This window comes from Aspergillus tubingensis (genome assembly GCF_013340325.1).
Source record: "Aspergillus tubingensis WU-2223L DNA, scaffold_7, whole genome shotgun sequence".
NCBI classification, from domain to species: domain Eukaryota; kingdom Fungi; phylum Ascomycota; class Eurotiomycetes; order Eurotiales; family Aspergillaceae; genus Aspergillus; species Aspergillus tubingensis.
In genome coordinates, this window is record NW_023336281.1 from 2,698,541 (window position 1) to 2,725,153 (window position 26,613).

Below are 26,613 nucleotides of genomic sequence, written 5' to 3' on the forward strand. Positions count from 1 at the left end.
GCGCATGGACCCAACTCCATGGATATGGCATAGTCCCATCCTGGTTTGATTAAATGCCCACTAGGCAGTCATCGTACCTTGGGTTGGAAATCCCCCTTCTCCGGCTGCTAGTATGGTTTGGGACATTGCTGGGCTCAGTCTCCAGCGCTCTGTCTGGGCACAAGCTGGCGAGCACAGACCATGTGGCCATTCCACTCCAAAATATGTCCACTGAGAGGTCGGAGAGGCGTGGCAGCTGGGGGAACTTTAAATTGGGAAAAACCCGAAGATTTTCGCCATGGTTGATCTGAGAAAAAATCAAGGTACCCGCTTGCCTTGCGCGGTGGGCATATCTATCTGACAATCGCCCATTTTGATTGACGATCTTCTCCTTTCGTGGGCCCAATCTTGCTTCCTATCGCTGTTGGATCTGAATAGACTCGATTGCCTTCACTCGCCCTTCTGCCCTTTCTGTCTCCCTGGCAGCTGCTAGTCTGTCCATCGGAGGGTGTTCGCCCGCATGGTAGCGTGATCTTCCATCTCTTTCATCGTTGTGATTGCCATGCAGATCTGTCGCATGGCATCTGTGGCACATCACTATGTGGCTTAGGACAATCATGCACCTTTCGATTCTTCAATTGCTCTAAGTATGAACAGCCCTTGTTTCCCCTGTCCCTCCAAACATGGCACCTATGCTCTAGCAATCCCTTGCCAAATGGACGTGACCGCGGTACCCCCATCGTCGTCGAGACCCATTGATGGTTCATGACGAACTTGGGGGCACTTGCAGTCTTGTATACCGAAAGAATTCCAGTAGATGTCGATTTTCCAAAAGAATGCTTGGTCTTTACTGACAGAACCTGTCTGCGCAGTGATGTTTCCCATCTCGTCTATCTATGAATATCAGATTTCCAGCATCAACTGCTAAGATTCCAGCATCTACACTCCCAGGAAACCTCCACCAGAAGGTGTCGCCCACACGCAATCCTGGTTACATTCTATTCAGGACAGTCCTTTTGTGATACTATTCCTTTAGTATCCTTATATTCTTTCTCATTGTATTATTCGTGAAGTGGCTTGGGCCCGCTGTCTCCTCTCATTTTCTCTACATCTACACTGATTCGACTATCAATCACCTATTCCTTCCTTCCCTCAAAACCTAACATTGAAACGATCCTTATTACCCTCCAAATGAAGTTTTCAAATCTCTTTGCTGCTGCAGTCGCTGCCTTTGGTCTGGGTAAGTTCTTCCTTCTGAAGTCATTGTACCTGCTGAATTGGCTGACTGTATCTGTTCAGTGCGCTCAGGCTGCAGCCAAATAGTCAAGCACAGGCCCTCAGAAGGTGCAGGTGTCTCCTATAGCATCAATGTACCGAAGAATACCTCTTCGACGGGCTCTGGCCCCATCTTTCTCCAATTAGAGGCACCACCTGGTGTCAAATGGTTTGCCCTAGGTCAGGGGTCGCAAATGACAGACGGGAACTTGTTCATCGTCTATGCGGCATCCAAACACAATGTCACCTTGTCCACTCGGAGGGCAACTGGCCATGTGCAACCTCTTTATGACCCGAGTATCGAGGCATATCTTCTCGAAGGCTCCGGTATCCACGACGGGGTCATGACCGCTAACATCCGTTGTGATAACTGCACAACACTTGCTAATGGAGAGAGTGCACTGGGCAATTCCAGCACCTGGATGTGGGCCTTGACGCATGGCCCCCCGATGATGTCCAGCAACGTATCCCAGCTGTTATACCAGCATGACTGGCACGGCACTTTCACCTTGAATACCACTTGGGCAGTTGGAGGCAACAATACCAACCCCTTCGTTGTCCCGATGGCAACCATGCACGAGCTTTCGGCGTACACCCATCAGCAGCAAGTCAGCGATACCATTCTCCACAAGAAACGAATCGCTCATGGCGTGATGACTTCAGTGGCCTTCGTCCTTCTCTTTCCCAACTTCGCTCTTCTTTTGTACATCGTCCCTTCTCGGCGTACAGTACCGTGGATTCATGCTCCTCTGCAGCTTTTTGCTGTGCTCCTAGCGTTAGCTGGGTTTGGAGTCGGTGTCTCTGTCTCCAAAGATCTGCAGGAGATTGGAGGTTACCACCCGGTCATCGGTTATGTGGCGGTTGGGGGTGTTGTTTTGATCCAGCCAATACTGGGCATCATGCAACATCTCCACTTCCGCAAGACAGGAACAAGTTCGCTATATGGCGTCTCTCATCGTTACCTAGGACGATTTTTCGCGGCCCTGGGAGTCATCAATGGCGGAGTAGGGTTTCATTATGCCACTGCCAAAAACCCTGATATTCCTCCGGCTTCCCCTATTGCTTATGGCATAATATGTGGGTCGATGTTCATCATCTATGTCTCCGTCATCTTTTGGAGGAGATCGAAGTCGGCAACCAAGACCTCGAGGTTCAGTTTACCCTTCTTCCGACGGCGACAAGAGAAACCGCCGATCGCCAAACTTGAAAATAACAGCGACAGCACACTTTGTGGAAGTGGAGTTGTTGAGACGTCACGGGAGAAGTCATGGCTGCCATGAAGTTCCCGCAGAATATCACGATCATTATCAGCATTTTGTACTACCAAGCGTACATTTTCGTTGGGTCTTGCATATCCGGAGTTCGTCGTACTACAGCATCTTGCCATCTTCATTCGTTTTCCGATTTTCTATTCTCACCCCTGTCTTCATGTAATATTTCATTGCATCAACAGGATCTCTCACTTGTCTTCCACCCCAACCTTCGCTAATTTCATGCATTATATCTCAGAGAGATTCTTCTGTATATATACGAGCTAGCTCGTTTGACTACTTGCCATGTGTTTCATGACTATGTTGGTCTTTCGCGAAGAGGCATCGATCACGAAGCCCAATCAATTATATTTACTAGTCAATCCTTAAAATGTATGGTAACGAATTAGAGAATAAACACACATCCAATACTCAAATATCGGTGAGCAATCAGTAGTGGAGGCCACAGAAGCGACGATAAACTTGTATAGTTGCTAGGTTAAGTTAGTTAGCCTGAGGCGATAAGAGCGGGTTAGTCAGCTGGGGTCCGGCCTGAAACCACCAGCGGTGGGATTGGAGAAAGACCCCGGTCATTGAGGCAGATTGCTTGCTTCGTGCTCTAACTAGCATCTAGCGTTGTCATCTGCAGCCTGTGCTACATGTGATTTGATTCTTAGACGCCCTCAACCTTCCCGATCTTCCCCCCTCTCTCAGCCTCATCACCTTCGTGACCGCCGTGATTTTGTTTCCCCTCCCCTCCCTTTTGAGGTGCCCGCCGTCAGCGAATACGCCCATCGAGAGCAGTCAGTTTCCAGTCACCCCGAGCACTTCGATCGCTCCGATAGTCTCGGTAATCTTGTCGGCGAACTCAATGCAGTCCTCCGTCCCTTATTTCAATTGCGACAGGTGATACGCACTCCTCTCTTGCGGCTAGATGGAGCTCTATGGCGTCCGGACATAACTCAGCGTTCTCCGCGACGTCAATCCAGCACCGTGCTGTGGGTGATGGACGGTCATATAATAGCTTGGAGGATAACACTGCAGACGGTAGCTGGACCGAGTCCGCTACGCGAACCGGACGAAATGCTCGTTCGGAGTCTGGAGGCAGCGCGACCATTGGTCTCCGGGGAGGGTCATTAGCCCCTTCTTCGGGGGCCCCTGGTAGCTTCAGCTCCGAGCTGAAGAGCATGAAGACGTCGCGGAGCACTACCCCTCGACCCGAAGGTGTTCCCGCACGACGACCGAGCAGTCTAACGGAGCACGATGAATTGTCCAGCACCGAGGAGCGCCAGGCCGTGATCCGGGACAAGATCGCAAAAGAAATGAAAATCAAGACGGGGACGGAAAACATGCTCGAGGCGCTCCTGGCGAAGAACCCGAAACATACCAAAGATCAGAGGCTAAGGGTGGAGTCGGAGCTGAGTTCATCCAACCGCAAGCTTGCCGAACTACATCATGAACTGGAGGAGGAAATGCTACGTGCGCAGGCGCCGTCCACCCCTCCCCGAAGTCGACTCTCAAGCCTTTTTCAAGGCGGCTCGATGCGTTCGCCCACTCGGAACAATATACCGATCGAAGAGCAGCAGATCCCGGAAGGTGAAGCGGAAATGGAATCGCCAACATATGTGCTTGCGGAAACACTCCAGGCCCTGGAAATCGAGGGCATGTCCCCAGATTACTACGTTGAGCGTGCGAATAGTCTGGTGGAATTGTTCAAGAGACATCCTACTTTGAAGTACGACTTGGAGTGGTCAGTGTTTGGGCTCCGTGTGCAAATAATGCTCTTGAGCGACAGCAAGGAAGCCGTGGCCGCAGGGTATCGTTTGACTCGTTATGCCATCGCAGATCGGAAGTCGTTGCAAATCATCCGGTCATTACATACAGACGAGCTGGTTATATTGTCCCTTGTCAAGGAAAGCAAGGCGAGCATCGAGCGTGAGCAGGCTTTGAAGTTTGTTAGAGCGTTTTTGGACGTTAAAGATGGCGTTCGGGAGATCTCGCGTGCTGTGGTCAGAACGATCGTCTCGGTTGCTGAACATTACGAAGACCGACTCCGGAATATTTCCATCATGACACTAGCCGAAATCTTGGTGAAGGATCCGGCACTAATTGCATACTCTGGGGGCTTTGCCACTCTACATGATGCTCTAGCAGAGGGGACTTTTGGCGCCTCAGAAAGTCTGATAGCAAGCTTCCTTCATGTCCTTGATACCCCTCACAGCAGGAAACATCTTCGGGGAGGGTGTGAGCTAGAGGCTGTTCTCGCACCGTTCACTGACTCCTTGTCGGATACTGTTCGCAATGGGCGCCTTAAATCCTCGGCTAGGGCGATCTCTGCCATGCTCAAGACGTGGCCAGGATTGATAGTTCTCGCGAGAAATGGGGCCCAGCCTTTGCAGTCACTCTTGGACTCATTACATTACCCTGATCCACAGGCAAGGGATCTCATTATGGAGCTTCTGTTCGATGCGTTGAGGATTAAGCCACCTTCATGGTCCTCCTCATTCCTCGCTGGTCGGAGATTGACAACTTACGGAAGAGTAGCTAATCTCAGGACTGAGACTGATACAAAGCAAGCTCGAAGTTTTTATGATGACGATGGGAATAGATTTGATTTAACAGCACATTTCTCGACTCTTATCCTCGCAACCCTGGTGGATGCAGGATTGTCCAAGGTCGGTACTCCCAGTTTTGGGTTGTGGTAAATTATTAACACGGTGCAGGCTCTTTCCGATCTCATTGAGGATGAAACGGACCTGTCTCTTAGACGCAAGGCGACGTTGCTTTTGACCGAAGTCCTGAAGCTGGCACATCACTCTCTGCCCCAGCATATCAGTGCGAAGCTCCAGGTCCTCCCGCATTTGCTACCAGCCGCTATAAAATTCGACGTGGACAACCATGATGTTTCCACCTCAACTATCTACCAGATCGAAAGCATAAACAGAACACTGGCCCGCTCTGTCGGGGGTGTTTCAAATGGAGCGGGGCGTTACAACGTTGACGTTGACATTTCTGCTTCCATACTTACTGGCGACCAAAACAAGGAGAAACTGAGTCCTGCCATGGATGAGACTCAGTTCCGCAATGCGATCCTGGAGACCCATGTTCTCAATACTGTGAATTACCTCAAGTGGAAGTGGGATTTGATCCACCGTATTGTTGAGGGACCTCTGACCAATCCCAAAAGACTGGAGGAAGGAATCAAGGGTTCAAAGTTCATGAAGCGACTTATGGGTTTCTACCGGCCATTCAAGTATAGGTTCTCTATGCTGCCGAACACAAAACCAAACCAACGTTATGTCCGCACTGGTTGTGCGCTGATGCGCACGCTGGTGCAATTACCCGAGGGCATCAAGTACTTGGCCGAGAACAAGTTCTTAAGGCAGGTTGCAGAGTGCCTTGCGCAGGTTGACCGCATGAGCGGGCTGACATCCTCCTCGCCATTATTCTCGAAAGAACAGATGACCAACACATTGAGCGGTGGATACTTTGCAATGCTGGGAGTCCTCAGTGGCGACGCCAACGGGCTTGCTATGATGGAGCGTTGGCACATGCTCAACATGTTCTACCATATCATTGAGCTTCGGGATCGAGATGACCTCATACAAACACTGCTCGGTAACATGGACTATGCCAAGGAGAGTCACCTACGAGTCATCCTCTCCAAGGCACTCACCACTGGCTCCAAGGAGATTCGCATATTTGCGACCAGGCTACTTCGAAAATATGCGGTCGGAAACGTTCCCCTTTCCTCACAGTCGGCCACTGGCAATGCGGACTGGGTGGTCAAGCTGCTAGTCACACAGCTATACGACCCTGATGTGTCGGTATGTCAAGTAGCTGTAAAGATTCTCGAAGAGGCATGCAATCAGCGTCATTATCTCGAGTTCGTGGTCAAGTGTCGCCCTTCCCTCGATCACTTGGGCGAAATCGGTGCGCCGTTACTTTTGCGCTTTTTGTCCACCTCAGTTGGATATCATTATCTGGATGGTCTCGACTACATTACACAGGAAATGGATGACTGGTTTCTGGGTCGTAACGACGCATACGTGGGCCTTGTTGAAGCCGCGCTATCGCGTGCCTACGTCGATCAACCGCGTCGGAACAGCTTTGTCCCTGAAGATCTTGTAGATCTACAGGACATCGGACTAGTGCCTCCCCATTTCTATAGAGAACTCGCTCGGACAGCGGAAGGATGCAAGCTTCTGGAGCAGTCAGGGCACTTCAATGAGTTTGCGTGGACCATCCGCGATTTTCAGCTGGATGAAGAAGACACAGAGGCTCTTCTCAAAGTGAAAGGTTGCCTTTGGGCCGTTGGTAATGTCGGCTCCATGGAGCTCGGTGCGCCGTTCCTTGAGCCTGATATTGTCCAACACATTGTGAAGATCGCCGAGAGCGCGGAGGTTCTGACGATGAGAGGAACGGCCTTCTTTGTTTTGGGTTTAATCTCGCGCAGTCGACATGGTCTTAAGGTCTTGAGAGATTTCGGATGGGACTCTGCTCTCGACCACAAGGGAAATTCTTTGGGGCTGAGTTTACCGACCGACTTCAACAAGCTCTTCTTGGTATGTCTTCAATAGCCAGTACCTGTTCGACAGCCATTAACCATCTTACTTTTGCAGGTTGATTTCCCAAGCCATTCCCGGAACCCTGACTCGAAGCGCACGTCTCAGGAGAAATTCAAAGAAGCCGCCATGGACACGGATCCAACCAACCAGAAGATATTGAAGTTGATAGTCGATATGGGTAATACCGTGTTATCCAAGCGGGCTGCGGCAGACCTCCACAAGTAAGGAACACACCTTGTGTAGTAATAATCAAATGCGACGAAAGCTAACATAGCCCGAATCTACAGTCTCAAGTCGAAACAGCCCGATTGTTTCCACCAGCCTCACCTTTTCCGCAAGACGCTCAGTATCCTGGAAAGCCACCACTTCCGACTGCCTGCACGCCGCTTTGCCTTGGACTTGTTTGACAAGAGTGTCATGCGACGCATAGTGTTAGAAGACGATTTCGATTCAGACTCGGAGGCATCGTCTTCTCAAGTATCAAGCTAGATGGGCACGCCGAGTCTCTCGCTTGTTTGAACAATCTTCCTTTAAACGAACTATCATGCGTCAAGCTAGATCCACAAGCAAGCATCCGATGACCTCACGTTTGGAAATCTTCTTTCTTAGCCACATCCCCCTTTCATTTCTGTCTTCCTGGCTATGGCGTTGGATGGTTCCGGTCATGAGCAACGAAAGGATGTTAGCATATCATGTTGTTCTGCTCTATTCTACCCTTGGTTTCCGGCTTTCTTTTTTTTTTTGGCCGTTGATCCGATACCTTTGTCTGTGTTTCTTTTTTATCCACCATGCTTGCATCAAATCGAGAGTTTTGCTTTCACGGGGTTTGTGGGATTCTTTTTGCATCGATGATCATCATTCAATCTTATGAGTGCCCTCTGTTCTCGTTAGTGGGTAACATTGTACTGTATATACTTAAAGATTACCATTCACCTTTTCTCTTCAAGTCCATGGAATTTTCATCAATTCATTTATGTCTAATAGCTTAGCTACAAAGAAAAGATAGTCTTGGCTACCAGCCATGATATTGAAGGCGCGTCCCCGAACCTCGGATGACAGCCGGAAGGAGAGAGCTCCGGAGACCAACTAGCCTAGCTCGTCTCCACCCGTCAGTCACAGTAAGTAAGTAAGCCCAACTGGAAAACATCAATCAATCAATCATTCATTCAATCAATCTAAGCGCCGACCGACCAACCGACCGACCCTGGTCTAGATTCTCTACCTCTTTCCTCTATATTTGCCTTCTCCTCCTCCTCTCCGATCCCCACATCTCTACATACCGCGAAACCTCCATGGAAGATGCCACCATGCCCAGCCCACCTCCGCATCCCAGCAACGCTGCAGCAGAAGAACAAAACGGCGATGATCACCACCACGACCGATCCCTCTCCCCGACGCTGAGCACCAGCTCACGCGACCCGCTCCTTTCCCGATTAACCTCCGCACATTCCATCATCCGGCTTATCCAATGCCCGCGCTGCTCGTTACCGCTCCGAACCCCGCTGCGCCTGCCCTGCGGAAACACGATCTGCAAGTCATGTCTACCGCCCATTCGGCCACGGACGGGGATCACTTATCCGGCGGATGAGGAACGGAAACAGGGGTTTACGTGCTGTGCGACGAGCTGCTCCGGGGAACATTGTCTGGGGGATTGCGGGACGGATGTTTTGTTGGGGAGGGTGGTGGATGTGTTTGAGGAGGTTTTGGAGAAGGGGGGTGATGGTGATGGTGCTGGTGCGAGGTTTTGTGATGTGAAGTGGGAGGGGAAGAGGTTGGGGGGTGAGGATGAGGTGAAAGGGACGGAGATGGATGCAGGAACAGGGACAGAGATGTGTGTTGCTAGTATTGGGTGTGGGGATTTGTTAGGGGGTGTGTATGGGTTGGTTAAGCAGGGTCGGGTTGGGTTTGGGGATGTGCTGGAGGTGGAAGGTGATACTACATTCGAGGAGGGACAAGGGCAACTATCCTTCGAGAGATTGAAGGAGGCAGTTCGGGGAGAATTGGACTGTCAGGTCTGCTACTCGCTTATATTGGATCCGTTGACGACTTCTTGTGGACATACATTTTGTCGCGGTTGCGTGGCTATGGTTTTGAATCATAGTGATTTGTGTCCGCTGTGTCGGCGCAAGTTGAATATGGCTTCGACGGTGCGGGCTGAGCCCGTTAATAGGAGGATTTCGGACTTGGTGGAAGCTTGGTTCCCTGAGCAGGTTGTGTCGCGTCGCGAGGGTTCTTCTACTGAGGATGGAGTGGCCGCTACTGGGGATGGAGAGCGGACTATTCCCTTGTTCGTGAGCTCGCTTTCGTTCCCGACTATGCCGACTTTCTTGCATATATTTGAACCGCGGTATCGGACTATGATTCATAGGGTCATGCAGACGAGGGATAAGAAGTTCGGTATGGTTATGTATAATCGCTCCGGTCGGCTGCAGGAAGGGTTAGGCAGGGCCCAATTCATGCAGTATGGTACGGTGCTCGTGGTGGAGCGGTTCGAGCTACTCCCCGATGGGAGAAGTTTGGTGATCGCATCGGGAGTGTCGCGCTTCAAAGTGATGAGCTTTGAGATGGTGGATGGATACCATGTTGGCAGGATACAGCGCGTGGATGATATTGCGATATCTGAGGAGGAAAGGCTAGAGTCTTTGGAAACGTCATCAGGAACAGGGGAATCGCTATCAGCAGCGTCAACACCACCGGAGTCTTTGCCCACGCAGCAGCTTTTTCAGATCGCCTTGGATTTTATCGACAAAAGCCGTCGCGAAGGAGCAGCATGGCTCCATCCGCGAGTCTTGCTAGCATATGGCGAGGCGCCTACCGATCCGGCGGTGTTTCCCTGGTGGTTCGCCTGCGTTCTGCCTCTCTGGGAGGATGAGAAGTACAAGCTTCTAGCGACGACCAGTGTCCGGGATAGACTGAAGATGGTTGTGCGGTGGGTGAGGAAGTCAGAGTCTCGAGAGTGGTAGGTAGATGATCGGCCCCTTCATCAGGGCTTTGCTTTCATATCCTTCCTGGCTGGCGCTCACATTTTCTCTTGACAAGGTTGGCTCGGCCCCGACCATCATTCGCCTCGGTCTTATGACTAGCCGTCCCTCTCCTCGTCTTCTCCCTCGTGCCAATGGTTCTGAGCCCAGCTTTGACATACCTGGCCCCGTCTGCAGGAGTCTTTACGTCGTTCACGCCATTTTCCATGTCTGTCTCCATCTCATTTGGGTCTCCTCGTCCAGTTGATCCTGATCGCCGGCAGCGGACGCAGAGTCAGGATTCAGGAGGAAGCTATATCCCACAGACTCTCGTTATGGGGATATTTTTGGCTATCTTTGCGACGCAAATGGCGATCAATGTTGTCCAAATTCGGCGAGCCAGACGGCGAGAACCACGCTGATAGATATGAACAGCGGACGACGAGAGAGATGCACGACGAGGAAGAGGGACGCCACTCATCCACGCCAGGTACGGCTAATCCTTGAAGTATCGAAGGCGCTGTTAGTACGCGATAGCGTTCACTGGTCCTTGTACTAGTTGGCGCCCAGCCTAAGACTGCGGCAGCCATAATATCTCCTCCAGAACGAGGAGTATAAGTATATTGTCGTCCTAGCTGGTGACTGGTTGCCACAGGGGCACACTAATCTCGGAAGCTACCCATCGCATCGTATAGGTGGGCTTAACGCCCATCTCGTATAGTCCGGTGCGACTCCATGCAGGCATGGTATCCTTTCTTTGCCTCTTAATTTTTATTTTTATTTTTTTTTCTTTTTCTCCTATGATCGACCGATGACAGAGTCGAACGGGAACTTACAGCTTTGTGCAGATAGAGGGGTAATAGGAGGGATTGGAAGGTTTCAGGCAACTAACTCTTTGGGAATCCCTGCATGTACTTCGAACGAGCACATTGGTGGTGGAAGTGGAAGAACCAAGCCGTAGCTATCTATGCATAAAGTAGGAGCAAAAATGCGCCTTGCGTGCGTACCGCAGATGGTGGAGACGGCTAATTGCGAAGCCTGATAAGAGAACAATGTTGCCTAACTGGCAGGGGTAGAGAGCCTCTGAGCCAGTATCCAAGCTCTGACTTGTCCAGCGCAATGCAGTGTCGCTGCGCCCGTTTGCCGCTGAGCTGCGCTGGTTGGTGGTTGGTGGCCGTTGGTCGCACAAGCGCTGCACTTGGGATTTGCGACGCCAAAACCACCCAAACGTTGCAAGATGGCGAAGGAACAGATGCAGCTCATGCAATCCTAATCGCCCTTCCCCATGGCGTGCCTCGTTGCTTGCCTGTTCGGGCGCCATTGAAGTCTGGTTCGCCATGCTGGTCCTGATGCGTTGGCTTGCCAGCTCCCTCGGTCGTTTTCCTTCCTTCTCTTCCTCTTCGCCTTTCCTTTCTTCATCTGCAATTGATCCGCTGTTGCATCTTATCTGCAGTCTTCTTATTTATCACTTTGAAATATCTCCCTACGTGTGGAGCGCCCACGGTGAGTGTATCCAGACTGTATCTATGATTACCATGTTCGTCAGCAGAGTGAAAGGTGAAGCAGGAAGAGAAGATGGGAGATTTCAAACCAAGACCCTTGTAGAGAAGAAAGAGAAAGAAAAGAGAATTAGTAAAGAGGGAAGAATAAAAGTGTCGGGTGATCCATCGTTCTTGCAAAGTGGATGTGGAGCGACTGGGGATTGGAGATATCAACTTTCCCTTTTCTCTTCTTCTCCCCTCTACTTAGTACTTCTCTACTCTTCGTTCCTTCAACCATCTCTTGCGCTGGTCTTAGCTTCTCTTCTGCATCTTCCAGGTGAGGACTGCTCAGACTAACAGCTTCTTTTTAGTATCAGCTCAATGTCTACTTCTTCAGGTAAGCTTGGTTTCATTTGCAGCTGTCAAGCTGCTGGCGGATTGCCTGATCTTCACTAAAATCACCCCATATCCAGATTCTCGTACTATGGCCTCGTCGACCTCATTCACAGGCCATCCAAATAGCTATATGCCTCGAAGGTGAGTGCCCTCAGCGTTCTAATTGCTTTGTCGTCTACAGATCCATACTCGAGTTCCATTATATACTCACTGAGATATGTACTCGTCCGACTGACTGGTTTCTAAACAGACCATATGCTGTGAGTCCCACCAACTGCTCGCTTAGAATCTCATCAATGCGAGCTGATCTGATGATTCCACCATGATACAGCAACTTCCGAGCTATAGAAGTACCCCGTCAAACGCAGAAACCGTCACCATCCCCCGCTCGGAATATGATCGTCTGGTGAGTACAATGTGACAGGTCCAAAATGGCCCCTCACTGACCGGCGACACTTCGCAGCTCCAAGATTCGCAACATTTTGGTATGCGACCGCCTCTCGTATACCTAATATCTATCTCTGCAGCTGACATTATCACCCCAGCTAAACTAAGAACCTCACTCCTCAATGGAGGGTTGTCCCAGGAAACTCTTGATGTCAGGACACGCCCACTGAGTGGCGTACATTTACTAACCTACATAGGTCTTAATTTACGGGGCTGCCCAGCAGCCTTGTCACCAAACTAGCCGCGAAAATAGCTCTCAGAGCCCAGCGAAATCGCATGCGGCGTTCGAGAACAAGGCTCCTCCTGGCTGTCATGAACACTTAGACGTGAAAGTTCATGACCCTGATGAATTCGCCATTGGTGAAGATGAGGACGAAGACGAAGACGCTCTCCTGGATTCTCATGACAGCGAAAACAAGGATGACTATGATGAGTCTTCCAGAAGTGCAGGATCTTCTCCTACTCCAAGCGCCCAACGTACCGTGCTAATTCGGAATCTTCCCGACCGTATCACGCACAGAGACATCGTCGCCGCCATAAAGGGCGGAGCCCTACTGCACATCTATTTACGTGCGCGGGAACACATGGCCAGTGTGTCTTTTGTCGAGGAAGCGGCCGCTCGTGAATTCTTCCGGACTGCGAAGACCTACGGTCTCATTGTTGCTGGGAAGCGCGTAAGTGCCCAATTCGGCAAACGGTAGCACCGCTAATAGCTACTATAGGTGGAAGTGGGTTGGAATGACAGACAGTTCTACCTTCCTCCCTATGTCCGGGCCAAAATTGACAATGGAGCATCGCGCAATCTAGTCGTCTACAATGTACAGCCGAACGTCACGGAGTGGGTCATCCGGAAGGATCTGGACCATATCCACAACCTAATCGTGATCTCGGTACAATTCAAGAATGGCAATGCCTACATCTCCACCAATTCAGTGCATAATGCGCTCTTTGCACGCTCCTGCATGATGTCTCGGTTCACGTACAAGGGCATGAAAATTGGGTTCTATCCGGACGAGTGTTTGGGTACCCCGGGGAAGTACCCCAAGAAAGAACCACAAGCACCGGCAAAGAAAACCGGCTCCGTGCCCAATCGTTTTCAACTTCTGTCCCTGGATGGAGCCGACGATGAGGACGACCATACCAGCCATGACGGACTGGGAAGGATGAACAATGGAATGCGATGGGCTGATAATAGCGTTACCGCCTGAGTTGTCACCTCTCCTCTCTTTTTTCCCTTTGTACTCTCTTTGAAGTGTTGTGCTACCAAATAGTTGAGCAGCACGTTACCTTTAGGCGAGACTAGTCACCAAATTTAGGGGAATTGGTACTAGTATAGTGGTGCGTTGCGTGAAGGGGATCTGGCTTGATAGAACGGAATGACTGATCAGGCTGGACGGACGAACATGACGGATAGGCAGCGGCGAGTGGGGTGAGAATGAAACAAGATGGCGGGTGATCTACGAGGGGGATGGCCAGACTGATTGCCAGATGCTATTACTTACCATAGCCAGCGTATATCAGTCATCTAAAACGGTTTATCCGTTAAGAGAACGTGCGTTTGCATGCTAATACAACGCACGGACATCCAATACAACCTTATAGTGACAGGGCTGACGACAAAAAAAGAAATTGGGTGATATTTAAGATAGTCCAGGCTTATACTAAATAACAGCCTAAGACCGGGGCCAGCATTGCACCATAATTTCCAAACACAGCCACTGTAAACAACCCAAACCATCCTCTTTATTTGATTGAATTGTCTGCAGTGGTGGAATGGGACCACCACACCAGATCTCTCTCTTCTTCTCTCCCTCACCCCAATAAGTACAACCGTTAAAACGACAAACAGCAACAACAACACCATCCCGCATGATATCCCGTTTTCTGCCTCACACAAACAAAACCCTTCATAACCCGGCCATAATCATAAGAGGGAAAACGTTATAGGAAAACTTTTTTTTAAAAACCGATCCGAGCCAAGCAAGCAAAAACTCGAACCGTAAAAGGTGGGGGGAAGCATAACAGCCGGGAAAGTAAGGTTTTTGTCCCCCAATTCCATGGTTTAAATTCCTTTCTTTCGAAAACGGAACGGAATGAGAAACAAAAAGGAATGAGAACAGAAAAACAGGCAGAGGCGGAGCAAGCTTGTATGTGTGTATATTGTTGATGTAATAATGAAGCCGTTTAACGGTAGGACTTCTGGTAGCGAGCGCGGGCACCACGACCACCGAACTTCTTGGGCTCCGTACGACGGTTGTCGGCGACGAGGAGTGTGCGGTCGTACTGGACAAGAGCCTGCTTCAGCTGGTTCTTGGAGTGCTCATCGACGTACTTCTGGTAGTAGGCGACGATGGACTTGGCGATGGCCTGACGGATGGCGTAAACCTGGGAGGTGTGACCACCACCGGAGACGCGGACACGGATGTCGACACCGGCGAACTTGTCGGCTCCAACGATCAGGAGGGGCTCGTAGACCTATTCCAATTTCGCGTGTTAATTCGATCCGCCATTGCCACTTCGTAGGGAAAATCCCGACAGGTGAGTATGTACCTTGAAGCGGAGGATCTCAGGCTGGACCAGAGAGAGGGGCTGGCCGTTGACCCGGATCATGCCCTTGCCTTGCTGTAGTTGGAAGAAACGAATCAGTTTTGACGCTCTTCTTTTTCTTCTTCTTTCTGTCGCGGTTTTGGTTCATCTGATATATTGCGATGCGGATGCAGATGTGTCGTTCGAGTTTGGTTGCGCATGCCTTCTTCCTTTTTTTCCCTTTAGGTATTCGACTTCCTTCAAATTTGCATATTCGTGTCGTTCAATTATTTTCGATACTCGATATCGCATCACTCGCGTTTCCATGCATTCCATGTTCCTTAACCCTTAACGTCGAATAGATACCCAAGCTTCCTTCAACCTTCCAAACCCAAGTATTGACCAATATCGAACGACACATCGGCATCCGCAAACACGATAAATCCTAGACCAGCAGGGAGGTGACAGATAGATAGACAGAGAACGTTATTCTCATACCTTGCAGTGGGCGACAGCGGTGGCTAAAAATCACATCAACCGTTAGCATCCCATGCTACCTTCAACAAATCATCCCAACATCCCGAACCCTCCCCCAATCTTCAAATTCCACCCAATCCATTTATATATCAAAAACAAGAGGAAAACTCACCCGTCTTCTTCTTGCCGAAGCATTGCACACTCGGGACGGAAGCCATGATGGGGAGGCGGCGAAGTGTGCTGGGTGGTGGGAAGTAAGGTAGACGGTGTCGGGGTCGTGGAGTATTTGTCGTCGATTAACGGAGTCGCGCTGTATTAATTTTCGCTTCGCACAGTCAGGCGGTGCGATTTCTTCTTTGGGGCTTGTGGTTTTGCTGACTGTCCAATTCTTGGTCTCTCGCTTAGTGCGCTGCGCTAGGCCGCTTTGGGACCTTGAGGTAGGGCTTGTCGGGGGGAGTTGGATTGCATCACGTGATGGGGAAAGTTCGGACTCCCGGGATAGAGGCTGTGCTCAGGTTGTTGTAGGTATAGATTGAAGTGAGAGACATATAGCTATAGCTATTCGTTTTACGTCAAGATGTCGCAGACTGTTGGAAAGGTATATCCCATGCCCCCTTATCCACTTCTTCTCAATTGCACATGATTGATCCCTTTTCCCTCCCTCTTCATCTATCTGTTTATGCTCAATATCTAACTTTGATATCGATATAATGCTATAGACCCGTCTCGCCTTCTCCCGAACATGGCACTACGTCGACGTCGGCAGTGACCCTCGCAGTCTGGGTCGACTTGCCTCCTCTATTGCCCTCACCCTCATGGGCAAGAACAAGCCCGTCTACGACCCCTCCACCGACTGCGGTGACTATGTCGTCGCCGTCGGCTGCCACGACCTCCGCGTCACCGGCAAGAAGCGCTTCCAGAAGAAGTACTACACTCACAACACCCGCCCCGGTAGTCTGCGGAGCATGACTATGGACAAGATGTTTGAGAAATGGGGTGGTGGTGAGGTCCTCCGTCGTGCTGTTCGCGGCATGTTGCCCAAGAACCGCTTGCGGGATAAGCGCTTGGCTAGGCTGAAGAGTGAGTATACCCTGATATCAATATCAATTGGAGATATATACATATATATCTGTTGCCTATACCTTGGGGCTAGACTGGTCTATGGTATGTCGTTTGAGGATGTATGCTAATGGTATTCTTGTATAGCTTTCGAAGGTCTCGCCCACCCCTACAAGGAGAATATCGTCAAGCTTAACGGACAGTCGGTCATCGGAAACTTGCCCGAGGTGAAGGAGGCGTTTAAGACGGCCAAGACCGATGCGTAATTGCATTGTGTTGTCTGCGCATCTTGTCGACTTGCTGGATCGGATACCATTGTTACCGTTTAAACCTCTTGTACTTTTACATATGTCATTGATATTGCTGTTGTCATGTTATGACTTGCTAGCGCATGGGTGGGAGTTTTGTGATCTTATTTTATTATTATCTTTTATGTGACATATCTTGTTTATATTACTACTAGCTACGCTACACAATTACAACAGCTTGTGCATTGATCATGATGTATCAGAACATGTGAATGATGCTATTTATCCCTAACCTATATACAAGTGCCCGAACTCCATCTCATAACTGCTAATGCAATACTACAAATCATCCTACAGCTTCGCCTTCGTGTTGCGACCAACCGTGCACTTGATCAGCCCGTTCGGGTTGGTCTGCGGCGCATACACCTCGGCATCCTTGCCGGTGTTCTTCAGGCCCTTGTGCCAGCTCAAGTCTGCGACAAACAACGGATTAGCCGGAGCTCAAGACGAATACATTTATCAGAGAGATGAAATACATACCAACTTCAAAGTAGTGCTTGTTAGGCAGAGAGTACTCGACCGTCTCAAGCAAGGGCTGACGAGCCAAGATCTGCTCCGCCATCTTGTACATAGTGTTCTGGACACTGGCCGAGTTGTCCTCGGCAAAGGTCTTAAGGGTGATATCCCGGGCCGCCGACCAGGTCGCATCGAACTGAGGCACAGTAGCGCGCACCTCTTCCAGCCCGTTGAAGCGGCGCCACTGCCAGCTGGCGTCGACGTCGGTGCTGAGAATACGGTCCCATGTCTCAGGGAGGGTGGTGTACTCGTCGCGCAGGAAGCCCCAGAACTGCGAGTTGGTGCTCTTCAGAACGGTCAACTTGGCCAGAGACGAAGTGATGTCCACGCCCTTGCCCTCGACGACATCGACCTGCACGTTGCGGGTTTCCTCGCCATCCCGGAGGAAGGAGTGCGGGTGCGGCTTGCCGTCGATGGTCATACGGGTCCAACGGTGGGTGATGATGTTGACATGGGCGGCGTGGATGTGGTTGTACTTGGTGATGAAGTGGGATCCAAGAATGGAACCAAAGAGCTCGGGAGGAGTGACGGGGTTTTGCTTGGCAGTGATGTAGATGGTGTTCTTGATGGAGTCGGTTGCGACAATCACGCTGTTGTCGGCCTTGGTGTAGCTGTAGTAAATGAGGGTTAGCTTTGGGCTTAGATTTAATGGAGGGAGGATACATACGAGGTATCGATGTCACCCTCCAAAAGGACGCAGACGGTCATCTCCACGACCGTCTGGACGCCGGTCTTTTCATCGCGGTGGACCTTGTATACTCGGACATTGTCCTTGCCGTAGCGGGCCGCAGTGACTGGGGAAGACATGGTGGGTATGGGGTAGGGAGGAGAGGAAGATGAGCAACCAAAGAGGGGTATCTGACAATAAACACAGAACTGGGAATTTCAAGTGCAACAACCCCTGTGGCAGCAGGATGAAGCTTTTTAAGACTTCTCCGGAGCCAGGGAGCAGTCGGGATGGGGAGATGGCAGCGTATCGGCCACCTCCGAAGCCCGCGGGACTTGACGGCCGCAGCCTCCCTCGCTTTATCTTATCGCCCCGGGATTCGTAACCTCTGGGGTTATGCAAACATCAGGCAATCCCGGCTGTGGTTGCCGGGGATATGTTTGGCTAGAATGAATGTAATGGATGTAACCAAAGTGATGTGATTGGGATGGATTCATCGGTCTGCCGTCAGCGGTTACATGAAAGAGCAAGAATGGACAGCCAGACTACCAAGAAACCCTACAAAATGTAGAGGAAGTATCGGACATGTGACTGCCCAGACGTCATCCACTCGAAAGAATGTCGCGACTCAACAAACAATGAATCCCCAGACTCAAGATGGTGTCTGCCATCATTGCAAGAAATGCCGGGATCTGCTGAGTTTCTCAATATAGCATATCCCATTTCGACCCTCGACTGATCTTCAATTGCTCTGCTACGGACCTGTCCGACACCGCGGGTCCGGCCTATTGTCCGACGGTTCAGCAATGAGAGCTATCCGGCTCAAGTCGTGCTGAGACCAGGACATCAAGTCGACGAGCCTGAGAATACCATGTGGTTTACAAGTGAAGGTAGAGAGCGCCCGCCATGGCTTCTCAAGTACCGTTCCTCCACAGCCTTCATCATTGCGACAGTCTGGACCTCTTCGTTCACGGTATGCAGACAATCACTCTACCAGAGACACAATAGCTGACACCGGCAGGACTACTTCCTCTATGCCATGGTGAGCATCATCCATACTCACATCTATATCGCCAATTAACTCTCTAGATCGTCCCCGTCATGCCAACAGCCCTAGTCGACCGCGCGAAAATTCCCTATGAAGACCGTACGTCCACCACCACAATCACCCCAACCTAGTCTACACCTTCTGATACAAAACCAGGCGAACGCTGGGTCAGCATTCTCCTCATCTGCGAAGCCACCGTCGCATTCATCTGCTGCCCGATCTTCGGATACTTGATCGATGTCGCGCCCACGCGCAAACTCCCCTACCTGCTCGGCCTCATTCTGCTCGGGGCATCTATGCTCATCCTCTGTCTCGCACGCACCATCAGCTTCTTCGTCATCGCACGCCTCCTACAAGGCAGCGCAACCGCCATGGTCGTCGTCGCCGGACTCGCCCTCCTCACCGACTCCGTCCCGTTCGAGAACCTCGGCCAGACTGTCGGATACCTAGGGTCAGCGGTTACCCTAGGGTTCCTGCTAGGTCCATTACTGGGGGGTCTGGTGTACAGAGTAGCAGGATATCAACCCGTGTTTGCAATGGCGTTTGCCATTGTAGGATTAGACCTGGTGATGCGGTTTGCAGTGATCGAAAAGAGGGTCGCGAAGCGGTGGATGGCTTTATCGCAAGATGATGCCGACAACGACAACGAAACCAACAACGACGACAATTCCTCTGAATCAAGCACACCTCAACCCGAAACCACAGGGAACGAAGTAACCATCATACCCAAACACTCCCGCAAACCCACCCTCCTACTTCTCATCCAACAGCCCCGCATCCTCATATCATCCTGGGGTCTCCTCGTCCACGGCATGATATACGCAGCATTTGACGCCGTACGTCCTTCCCTACCTCCCCCCAACCTCCAATCTACCACAAACTAACAACCCACCCACCCACTAAATGACAGACAATCCCCATCTTCGTCGAATCCCACTTCAACTGGACGCCCCTAGGCGCAGGCCTAACCTTCCTCCCCTCCTCCATGACCGCTCTCTTCGAGCCCTACTTCGGTACACCCCTCCCCCATTCCCCTCCCCCCAAACCACCCACCTCACTAACCCTATCCCTCTATAACCAACAGGAAAACTAACCGACACCATAACCCCACACCCCATCGCAACAACAACCTTCCTCCTCCTCCCCATCCCACTCAGCATGCTCGCGCTCTCCACCAACCCCACAAGCACCCATATCACCCTCCTAATGATAAACCTCACCTTGACCGGCCTCCTCGTCAACATCGCCACCCCGGCCCTGTACCTCGAGACCCAGCGCGTATTGGATACCATGGAGCGCCGGGAGCCGGGGATCTTCGGGCCCAGGGGCGCAGTCGCCCAGGCGTTTGGGATCCAGACGATGGCGCAGTTCCTAGGACTGAGTTTGGGGCCGTTGGCTGGGTTCGTGGAGGGGAGGTTTGGGTGGGGGGTTGTGGTTGTGGGGTTAGGGGTGGTTTGTGCGGTGACGGGGGTGGTGGTGGGGGTTGGGTTGAGGGGGGATGCTTGTTGTGGGAGTAGTAGGTTTGGGAATGGGGATGGGGATGGGGATGATGGGGAGAGGGAGAGGTTGCTTGCTGGGGACTGAGTAGGTGATTAGGATGATAGATTGAATTGGATTTTGTGATTTCGAGTACAAATGTAAAGTTGAAAATTTGCTTTTTGTAGGAAACCTAACTAACATAGGTCGGTCATATGCTGATTGATACATTCGGATTTCAGATCAGATCTAAAATTCATTTCATCCATCCATCTTCTCTCAAATCATACCAACTGCACCTTTTATCGAAAGACATAAGACGAGCATCACACAACACAAGGATTGTCTTCATGTACAGTTCAAACTCAATCCAGATACATACCGGTGTGGATGTAGCGTAGCGTAGCATAGCATAGCATAGCGGAGCGGAGAAAGAAGAATCCATATCAACACGAGAATGGAATGGATCAATCATATAATAAGAGAATCGAAACCCCAAAGAAAGTTAAAAGCGGTACGTTTTTTGTCTGTATTCCATTCACCGGAGGGATAGAAGGAAAAAAAAGGAAGAAAGAAAAGGAAAGGAAGGTATAACGCCATCCAATGCCCTACTTCGACGCCAATAACGCCTAATCATGGGGGGTTAAATTGTAATAGAGAAAAATGAAGGAAAGAAACTCCACCATAACGCTCATATCCCCAAACACCATGAATCAATAAATCAATCAATCAATCACAGACTTAGCTGATCAATGCTTCCCACTCTACCGCTCCCACCGAGTCGACCTCCGCCTTTCGTCACCATCCCTAAACGGTAGAACCGCTCCTCCCCGCCAGGCGTTCGACCTCCGATATACCACTTCTCCGGACCCAGCGCATCGCGGAACCCTCCCGAGCCACTTGAGCTGTCGCTGCCGCGACGCTGACGGCCTTGGCTGTTTGTGATCGGGATGGGGTTTGACGCGGCCGGGGTGGGTGGAGAAGAAGCGGCCTGTTGGGTCTGAGGTGGGGCCGGGGATGCTGGGGAAGATTCGGGCTGGTTCAATGGAGATCGCTGGTGAGAGTGAGGACGGGAGTGGGAGGAGGATGAAGCGCTTGTGGTGGAATGATGGTGGTAGTGATGGGTAGTGGTGGATGGAGAGGCATCTGATGAGGAAGCGGCTGCGTTGCCGCTGCTGGCCTTGGTGGCTATGGCTCGTGCGCCTTGGGAGATTTGGGTGGAGGAGAGAGAGGAGGATGGACCAGCGGTCGCGGATTGTGAGCCTGCTGCTGAGGCTTTGTATGTGGACTGGGCGCGAAAGGCCGCTAGGAAGTTGGCCAGGAATGGCCGGTTGGTGGACATGGTGGCGAGGGGGGGAGCCACGGTGAGAGTATAGAGATGGAGTGAGTGAGTTTGGACTGACAGGGGTACGCTAGTCGGATAGGACTAGGGCCTGTAGTCGGTCGCAGGTGTGTTTGCTAATATTGGAGTAGAAGGTATGTATTGCCGGTTGTGAGAAGTGGTAAGGTGAGGGGATTGTGCGTCTTGTATATTGAGTTGGTGTCGGTGGTCGTCGGTCGAGATCGGGGCGATAGTAGCCGCGGAGTTGCGGAGTAGACGAGATCTAGACGGGGGTCTGAGAGGAGAGTGTGGATGGAGGAGAACGACTGAGTACAAGAGTACACGAGTACACGAGCACAGACAGGACCAGAAGGAGACTGCAGGAGGGGACGGACGATCGGAGCCAGAAGGATGGAGGAGGTGGTGGACGATGACGAGAGAAACGGCGGAGGAGATTCAGAAGTTGAAACTGGAGGACCTCCGGGGAGTCCCGTGGGCGGCGGCCAATCAGCGGGGGTGGATATCAATCCGGGGGAGCCCCTCGGCGGTGACGTCTATTAATTAAGTACTACTGTAGACTATCAGTTAGTTAATTATATCTACTGGTAATAGGAGGGGATGAAATAATCATTCATCACTTGGAATCTTAAGTAGTCTCTTATCTCTCATGCTTGCTACTATGTCTTTCTGCTCTATCAATCTACCCCCCACTCTCTTTTTCTCTCCCCAAGTAAAGTATCGGCCTACTACACTTTGGCACATGCGAAACCAAAAAAAAACAAGAATCGAATCACCTGCAACAAGAGTTACCCGATCGCACTAACCATCCAGCGCTCACCGTAGGGAAATCCCGGGATCTTCTCCAGACATCTCCGCTCCGGACCAAAGGTTGGCTTGTTCGGTCGGGAAAGTCAAGTTCCAGGCAGTCACGGGGTGTTCACATGGCCTGTCCCCTTCCGATCCCGTGAGGCTCTCTCATTAGCTACTTAGCTAGTTAGTTACTAGTTACCTTAGTACTACTTAGGTAGTTACTCTGTACTTTGTAGTACTCTGCTATTTCTCTACTACACCCCCACCAAGGTTAAATTGTAAGTCATGTAAATATGGCCCTTATTATTTCTCGTTCAACTCCGAATCACTGGCTGTCTATATTCTAGCTTTTGGATTCCCGTGGCTTCCCATAAGTGACGACTTCCACCAGGCCTGATGCAGGGGGTTTTTCAATCGGCCTCCCTGGCCTCCAGACTCCAGGACCAGATACAAGAAGAAAATGCATGCGGCATCATGGATAGAACAAGTACATAACCGACGTATGGAACATCTGGGGGCTGACCAGGGGTGTGCATCCAGGCAGATCAACCAACCGCCGTCCGGAGTAACAAAAAAGAATGAAACAAGCTCCAACACAGCAGGAGTCTCCCTGACTGCGGCCAGGATCTGCAGGCAACCCAGCCGCGAAAATGTAGGAAATCGGGCAGTCGAAAAGCACCATGCTACCTTTTTCGGTCACAAATGAAAGAGATGAAAAAGGAACAGAAAAAAAAAAAGAATAAAGCATGAGACACGAAAGGAAACCGAAGCACATTAACACAATAAACACATTGGATAGGAACGCAGGAGGCAAATAGTAAACACAAGACGACGCAACACCTTTCATCCTAGCTCGACCTCGTATGCCCTCCATCGGACACACAGTATGTACTTACATGGTCGACTGGAAGACAACATGCGGATAGGAAACGGCCGTGACGGTTATGCAAACAAATCCCGAACACACTCAACCCTCCGTGCAGCTCGAATTTGAACAGGAAAAGGGAACATGCAACGCGAAACGAAGAGTGGACGGAAGCCTTCCCCGCAAGAAATCTTTTGATGACTCGTTAAGATGAGAGAGCCCTTGACGCAACAAAAATCAAACACATGCCCAAGTCTATGATTGGACGCCAGTTAAACAAACCACACACACCATCCCATCAACCCACTCATAATGGATGGAAACAAAACAAAACAGGTCCAGAATCACCGCAAATCTGCACTCGCCGTAGAAAATGCTCACAAGATTTTTCAAATAAACAATGGACGACCAGATAACCCAGTAGGACAAAAGAAGACGTTTTCATAACAATGAGTAATCCGGATGCTGTAATCTAGACCAACGCTGTGGCGCGCTGCGCGGAGTCGGTGGCCGAAACGAGCTTTTTTCTATCTGTATTTTTTTTTCTTCCCTTCCATTTTCCGGTTCATATTTTTTTTCTTTTATAGGGATAACCCTCGATAATCATTCATGTGGCTTTCCAGGCTGGATTCATGCGCATGATCCAGGAGACTGATAAGGCGCCAAACCGCATAGCATGTAAACCCTTGTGTAAGAGCATCATCAGCATGATCGGAGAAGCGTCCCCATAGATACTCCCAGACAAATGACTAGCATTGCAAGACATCGCTAGACTGATGCATAACATCGTTTGACAACGTAACCCAGTTAGTAAGACAAATTTGTAACCGTTCGTTATGGCCGCAGTGCTCCGTCTCCCTTGACGTTATACACATCAAGCTCAACGTGGTCAGCTCAAGACATCCACTTCCAAGTCACCACTATTGCCTAGCAGGCTGGACAGTACCTGGGATCCGGGGATTAGCATGCCGTCATCCATATGCAGGGGCAGGAGTTGAGTTCCGGGACTCCTTCACTTACCGTCGCCACTCAACGTGGTCGAAGCCAGGTAGAGACCGTTCATCCCACCCTCCTGGGGACCAGCGGTGGTGGTGGGGTAAAACTTGCGTTCGGTATCGACGTGAGCGTGGATAGGCTCCTGGCCGGACGCCATGGTCTGGGGGAAGACGGGATTGATGTAACCGTCGAACGCTCCGGGCTGAAACATCGAAGTCCAGTCAATTTCGCCAGCGTGATTGGGAGGTCCAGGCATGACAGGACGTTTAGGGTCTTGAACAACCGGGGGCTTTACCTGCTCAATAGGAGGACGATCAACATTCAGCTGCTGGCCATTTGCATCTGCGCCAGGCTGCACCATGTATGAGTTCTGCTTGGGAGCAGCAAGCCAAGGTCCACGCTGGTGAGGCTGTCCGCCGGGGAACGCGTCTTCGGGCTGACCGCGGTTCATCCCATTGACGGAAGGCATGGAGAATCCCAAAGGCTGCTGTTCCGGATATCCGGGGCGACCGGGAGCCATGCCATTGCCGTTCACGGGCGCCTCGCCATACGTAGCACCCGGCATACCGTTGGGATGCGGGACGGTCGTATTGACTTCATCCTGAACGGGTTTAACGGCGTTTTGCGCAGCTTGAGACCGCTTCAAGTGTGCCTGAGGGTGCGACAGGTGAGTCGCCCCAGTAGGGTTACCGCGGCGCAACGAGCACTTCTGGAAGTGGCGCTTGAGGATATCACTGCGAGAGAAGGTATCCTTGCAGAGCACACACATGTACGGACGGTCTCCAGTGTCTACCGAAGAAAACATAGATTAGTCATCGGAACAATTCGATCCCCGCCATGCGCTATCATATTATACAAATGGAAAGAGGGGCACTCACGTCTGAGCAAATGGCGCTTCAGATGCTTCGCATGAAGATAAGTCTTGTTACAGTGCGGGCAAGGGAACTTTCCATCCGCATCCTTGGCCGGAATAGTAGTGTTCTTCGCGGTACCATTGACACCGTTCGTGACGGGAGTCGCGCGTCCCGGAACGCTCGGCAAAATTCCGCGGCGGCCCTGCGACCCAACAACCTGTGTCCTAGGTGGTTCCTTCGCGGCATACGGGGGAGCACCGTTTGCACCTGCAACAGGGTCGGGGTTCATCCAAGGCGATCCCTTGTTATCGGAGTAGCTGAAAGCACCAGACGGAAGGCCGGAGAAGTCCGAGCGACGGTCACGCGGAGGCGCCGGCGCAATCGGCTGGGGATAAGTCTGCGCGCTGGACGCGGGAGGCAGCACGCTATGAGGCGGAGGGTAGGCTTGCGACGGCTGGGGTTGAGCCTGCGGATTGGGGTGGGACAGGAACGACGAGGGAGGCAGGCTACCCACGGTGGTGTGAGGCATGATAGGAGCCGCGGAAGACGCGTAGACATCGTGAGTAGATGCGGGATACCTCGACAGATCCGGCCGGTACGGCTGGCCCATGTAGGAGTGAGGGGCAGGGGATTGACTGTGATGAGGCTGCAGCGGGGGGAGAGTATGCGGCTGGGACACAGGGTATTGAGGCTGCATGGTGTACTGAGGCATGGGCATGCTCGAGATGGGTGTCGAGGACAAAGGCGTGGAGCCCTGGGGTAGGCTGGTAGATGGGGGCCGTGAAGGATGAGATCTGGGATCCATCTTGAACGCGGAGAGGCTTTCAAACACGGAAGGAGGGGAAGGAGGGAGGAGAAGAGAATTGGGGTAAGAGACTGGCGAGAGGAGATTTCACGATATCTCGATCATTGATCGCAGGGCGAGAAAACCTTTTCGTAGGATGTGTCTTGCGACCAAGGCAGTGCTCCGTGGATGCGAAAAGACTGCCAATGCCACCTTGTTCAAATCCTGATCGCGTTTCGCTCGCAAAATTCTCCAGTCCGGAGTTGTGTGCTCGCTTCTCTTCGATTGTGACTTCTGGTTCCTTTTTTTCCTTTGCTTGTTCCGACAAATGAACAATCCTCCCACCTGATGCGGAGAATTGACGATGAGATTCGCGGAAGAGGTAGGTTCGATAAGCAAATCGACGCTCAAGGATCCTCAAGGTCGACGATAGACGTGCAGGATCAAGTTCGACTCCACTGCAGAAAAGAGGTCAGGAAAGAGGTCGAGATGCTTAATCTGAATTCCCCACGGTCACCCACCAGAAACTCGAGTTGTGTGGGAACTTCTC

At 51.2% G+C, this 26,613-nt stretch overlaps 10 protein-coding genes across 10 annotated transcripts; 6 read left to right on the forward strand and 4 right to left on the reverse strand.

Annotated features, from left to right (window-relative positions):
* Nucleotides 1-1,170: 1,170 nt before the first annotated feature.
* Nucleotides 1,171-2,534, forward strand: AtWU_05857 (cytochrome and DOMON domain-containing protein; the record flags this gene model as incomplete). Its single annotated transcript, XM_035500967.1, has 2 exons — nucleotides 1,171-1,219; nucleotides 1,279-2,534. 2 exons carry the CDS (start codon nucleotides 1,171-1,173, stop codon nucleotides 2,532-2,534), a joined length of 1,305 nt encoding a protein of 434 aa, XP_035356860.1.
* Nucleotides 2,535-3,448: 914 nt separating this feature from the next.
* On the forward strand, nucleotides 3,449-7,561 carry AtWU_05858 (putative cytosolic regulator Pianissimo; the record flags this gene model as incomplete). The annotated part of the gene is made up of 4 exons (XM_035500968.1): nucleotides 3,449-5,179; nucleotides 5,228-7,069; nucleotides 7,127-7,293; nucleotides 7,360-7,561. 4 exons carry the CDS (start codon nucleotides 3,449-3,451, stop codon nucleotides 7,559-7,561), a joined length of 3,942 nt encoding a protein of 1,313 aa, XP_035356861.1.
* Nucleotides 7,562-8,379: 818 nt separating this feature from the next.
* Nucleotides 8,380-10,151, forward strand: AtWU_05859 (putative ATP-dependent protease (CrgA); the record flags this gene model as incomplete). Its single annotated transcript, XM_035500969.1, has 2 exons — nucleotides 8,380-10,031; nucleotides 10,112-10,151. 2 exons carry the CDS (start codon nucleotides 8,380-8,382, stop codon nucleotides 10,149-10,151), a joined length of 1,692 nt encoding a protein of 563 aa, XP_035356862.1.
* A 2,080-nt stretch (nucleotides 10,152-12,231) lies between these two features.
* On the forward strand, nucleotides 12,232-13,564 carry AtWU_05860 (RNA-binding protein; the record flags this gene model as incomplete). Its single annotated transcript, XM_035500970.1, has 4 exons — nucleotides 12,232-12,315; nucleotides 12,373-12,507; nucleotides 12,554-13,030; nucleotides 13,079-13,564. 4 exons carry the CDS (start codon nucleotides 12,232-12,234, stop codon nucleotides 13,562-13,564), a joined length of 1,182 nt encoding a protein of 393 aa, XP_035356863.1.
* Nucleotides 13,565-14,540: 976 nt separating this feature from the next.
* Nucleotides 14,541-15,577, reverse strand: AtWU_05861 (40S ribosomal protein uS9; the record flags this gene model as incomplete). The annotated part of the gene is made up of 4 exons (XM_035500971.1): nucleotides 14,541-14,831; nucleotides 14,907-14,978; nucleotides 15,381-15,403; nucleotides 15,532-15,577. 4 exons carry the CDS (start codon nucleotides 15,575-15,577, stop codon nucleotides 14,541-14,543), a joined length of 432 nt encoding a protein of 143 aa, XP_035356864.1.
* Nucleotides 15,578-15,936: 359 nt separating this feature from the next.
* AtWU_05862 (mitochondrial 54S ribosomal protein uL13m) lies at nucleotides 15,937-16,684 on the forward strand (the record flags this gene model as incomplete). Its single annotated transcript, XM_035500972.1, has 3 exons — nucleotides 15,937-15,957; nucleotides 16,079-16,439; nucleotides 16,566-16,684. 3 exons carry the CDS (start codon nucleotides 15,937-15,939, stop codon nucleotides 16,682-16,684), a joined length of 501 nt encoding a protein of 166 aa, XP_035356865.1.
* A 333-nt stretch (nucleotides 16,685-17,017) lies between these two features.
* Nucleotides 17,018-18,049, reverse strand: AtWU_05863 (urate oxidase; the record flags this gene model as incomplete). Its single annotated transcript, XM_035500973.1, has 3 exons — nucleotides 17,018-17,139; nucleotides 17,207-17,853; nucleotides 17,910-18,049. The coding sequence occupies 3 exons, from the start codon at nucleotides 18,047-18,049 to the stop codon at nucleotides 17,018-17,020; spliced, it is 909 nt and encodes a 302-aa protein (XP_035356866.1).
* A 731-nt stretch (nucleotides 18,050-18,780) lies between these two features.
* Nucleotides 18,781-20,541, forward strand: AtWU_05864 (MFS transporter; the record flags this gene model as incomplete). The annotated part of the gene is made up of 6 exons (XM_035500974.1): nucleotides 18,781-18,882; nucleotides 18,931-18,951; nucleotides 18,999-19,056; nucleotides 19,114-19,793; nucleotides 19,868-19,970; nucleotides 20,042-20,541. 6 exons carry the CDS (start codon nucleotides 18,781-18,783, stop codon nucleotides 20,539-20,541), a joined length of 1,464 nt encoding a protein of 487 aa, XP_035356867.1.
* Nucleotides 20,542-21,166: 625 nt separating this feature from the next.
* Nucleotides 21,167-21,775, reverse strand: AtWU_05865 (uncharacterized protein; the record flags this gene model as incomplete). Its single annotated transcript, XM_035500975.1, has 1 exon — nucleotides 21,167-21,775. One exon carries the CDS (start codon nucleotides 21,773-21,775, stop codon nucleotides 21,167-21,169), a length of 609 nt encoding a protein of 202 aa, XP_035356868.1.
* A 2,574-nt stretch (nucleotides 21,776-24,349) lies between these two features.
* On the reverse strand, nucleotides 24,350-26,084 carry AtWU_05866 (C2H2 transcription factor; the record flags this gene model as incomplete). The annotated part of the gene is made up of 3 exons (XM_035500976.1): nucleotides 24,350-24,375; nucleotides 24,450-25,214; nucleotides 25,304-26,084. 3 exons carry the CDS (start codon nucleotides 26,082-26,084, stop codon nucleotides 24,350-24,352), a joined length of 1,572 nt encoding a protein of 523 aa, XP_035356869.1.
* Between the last annotated feature and the right edge of the window lie 529 nt (nucleotides 26,085-26,613).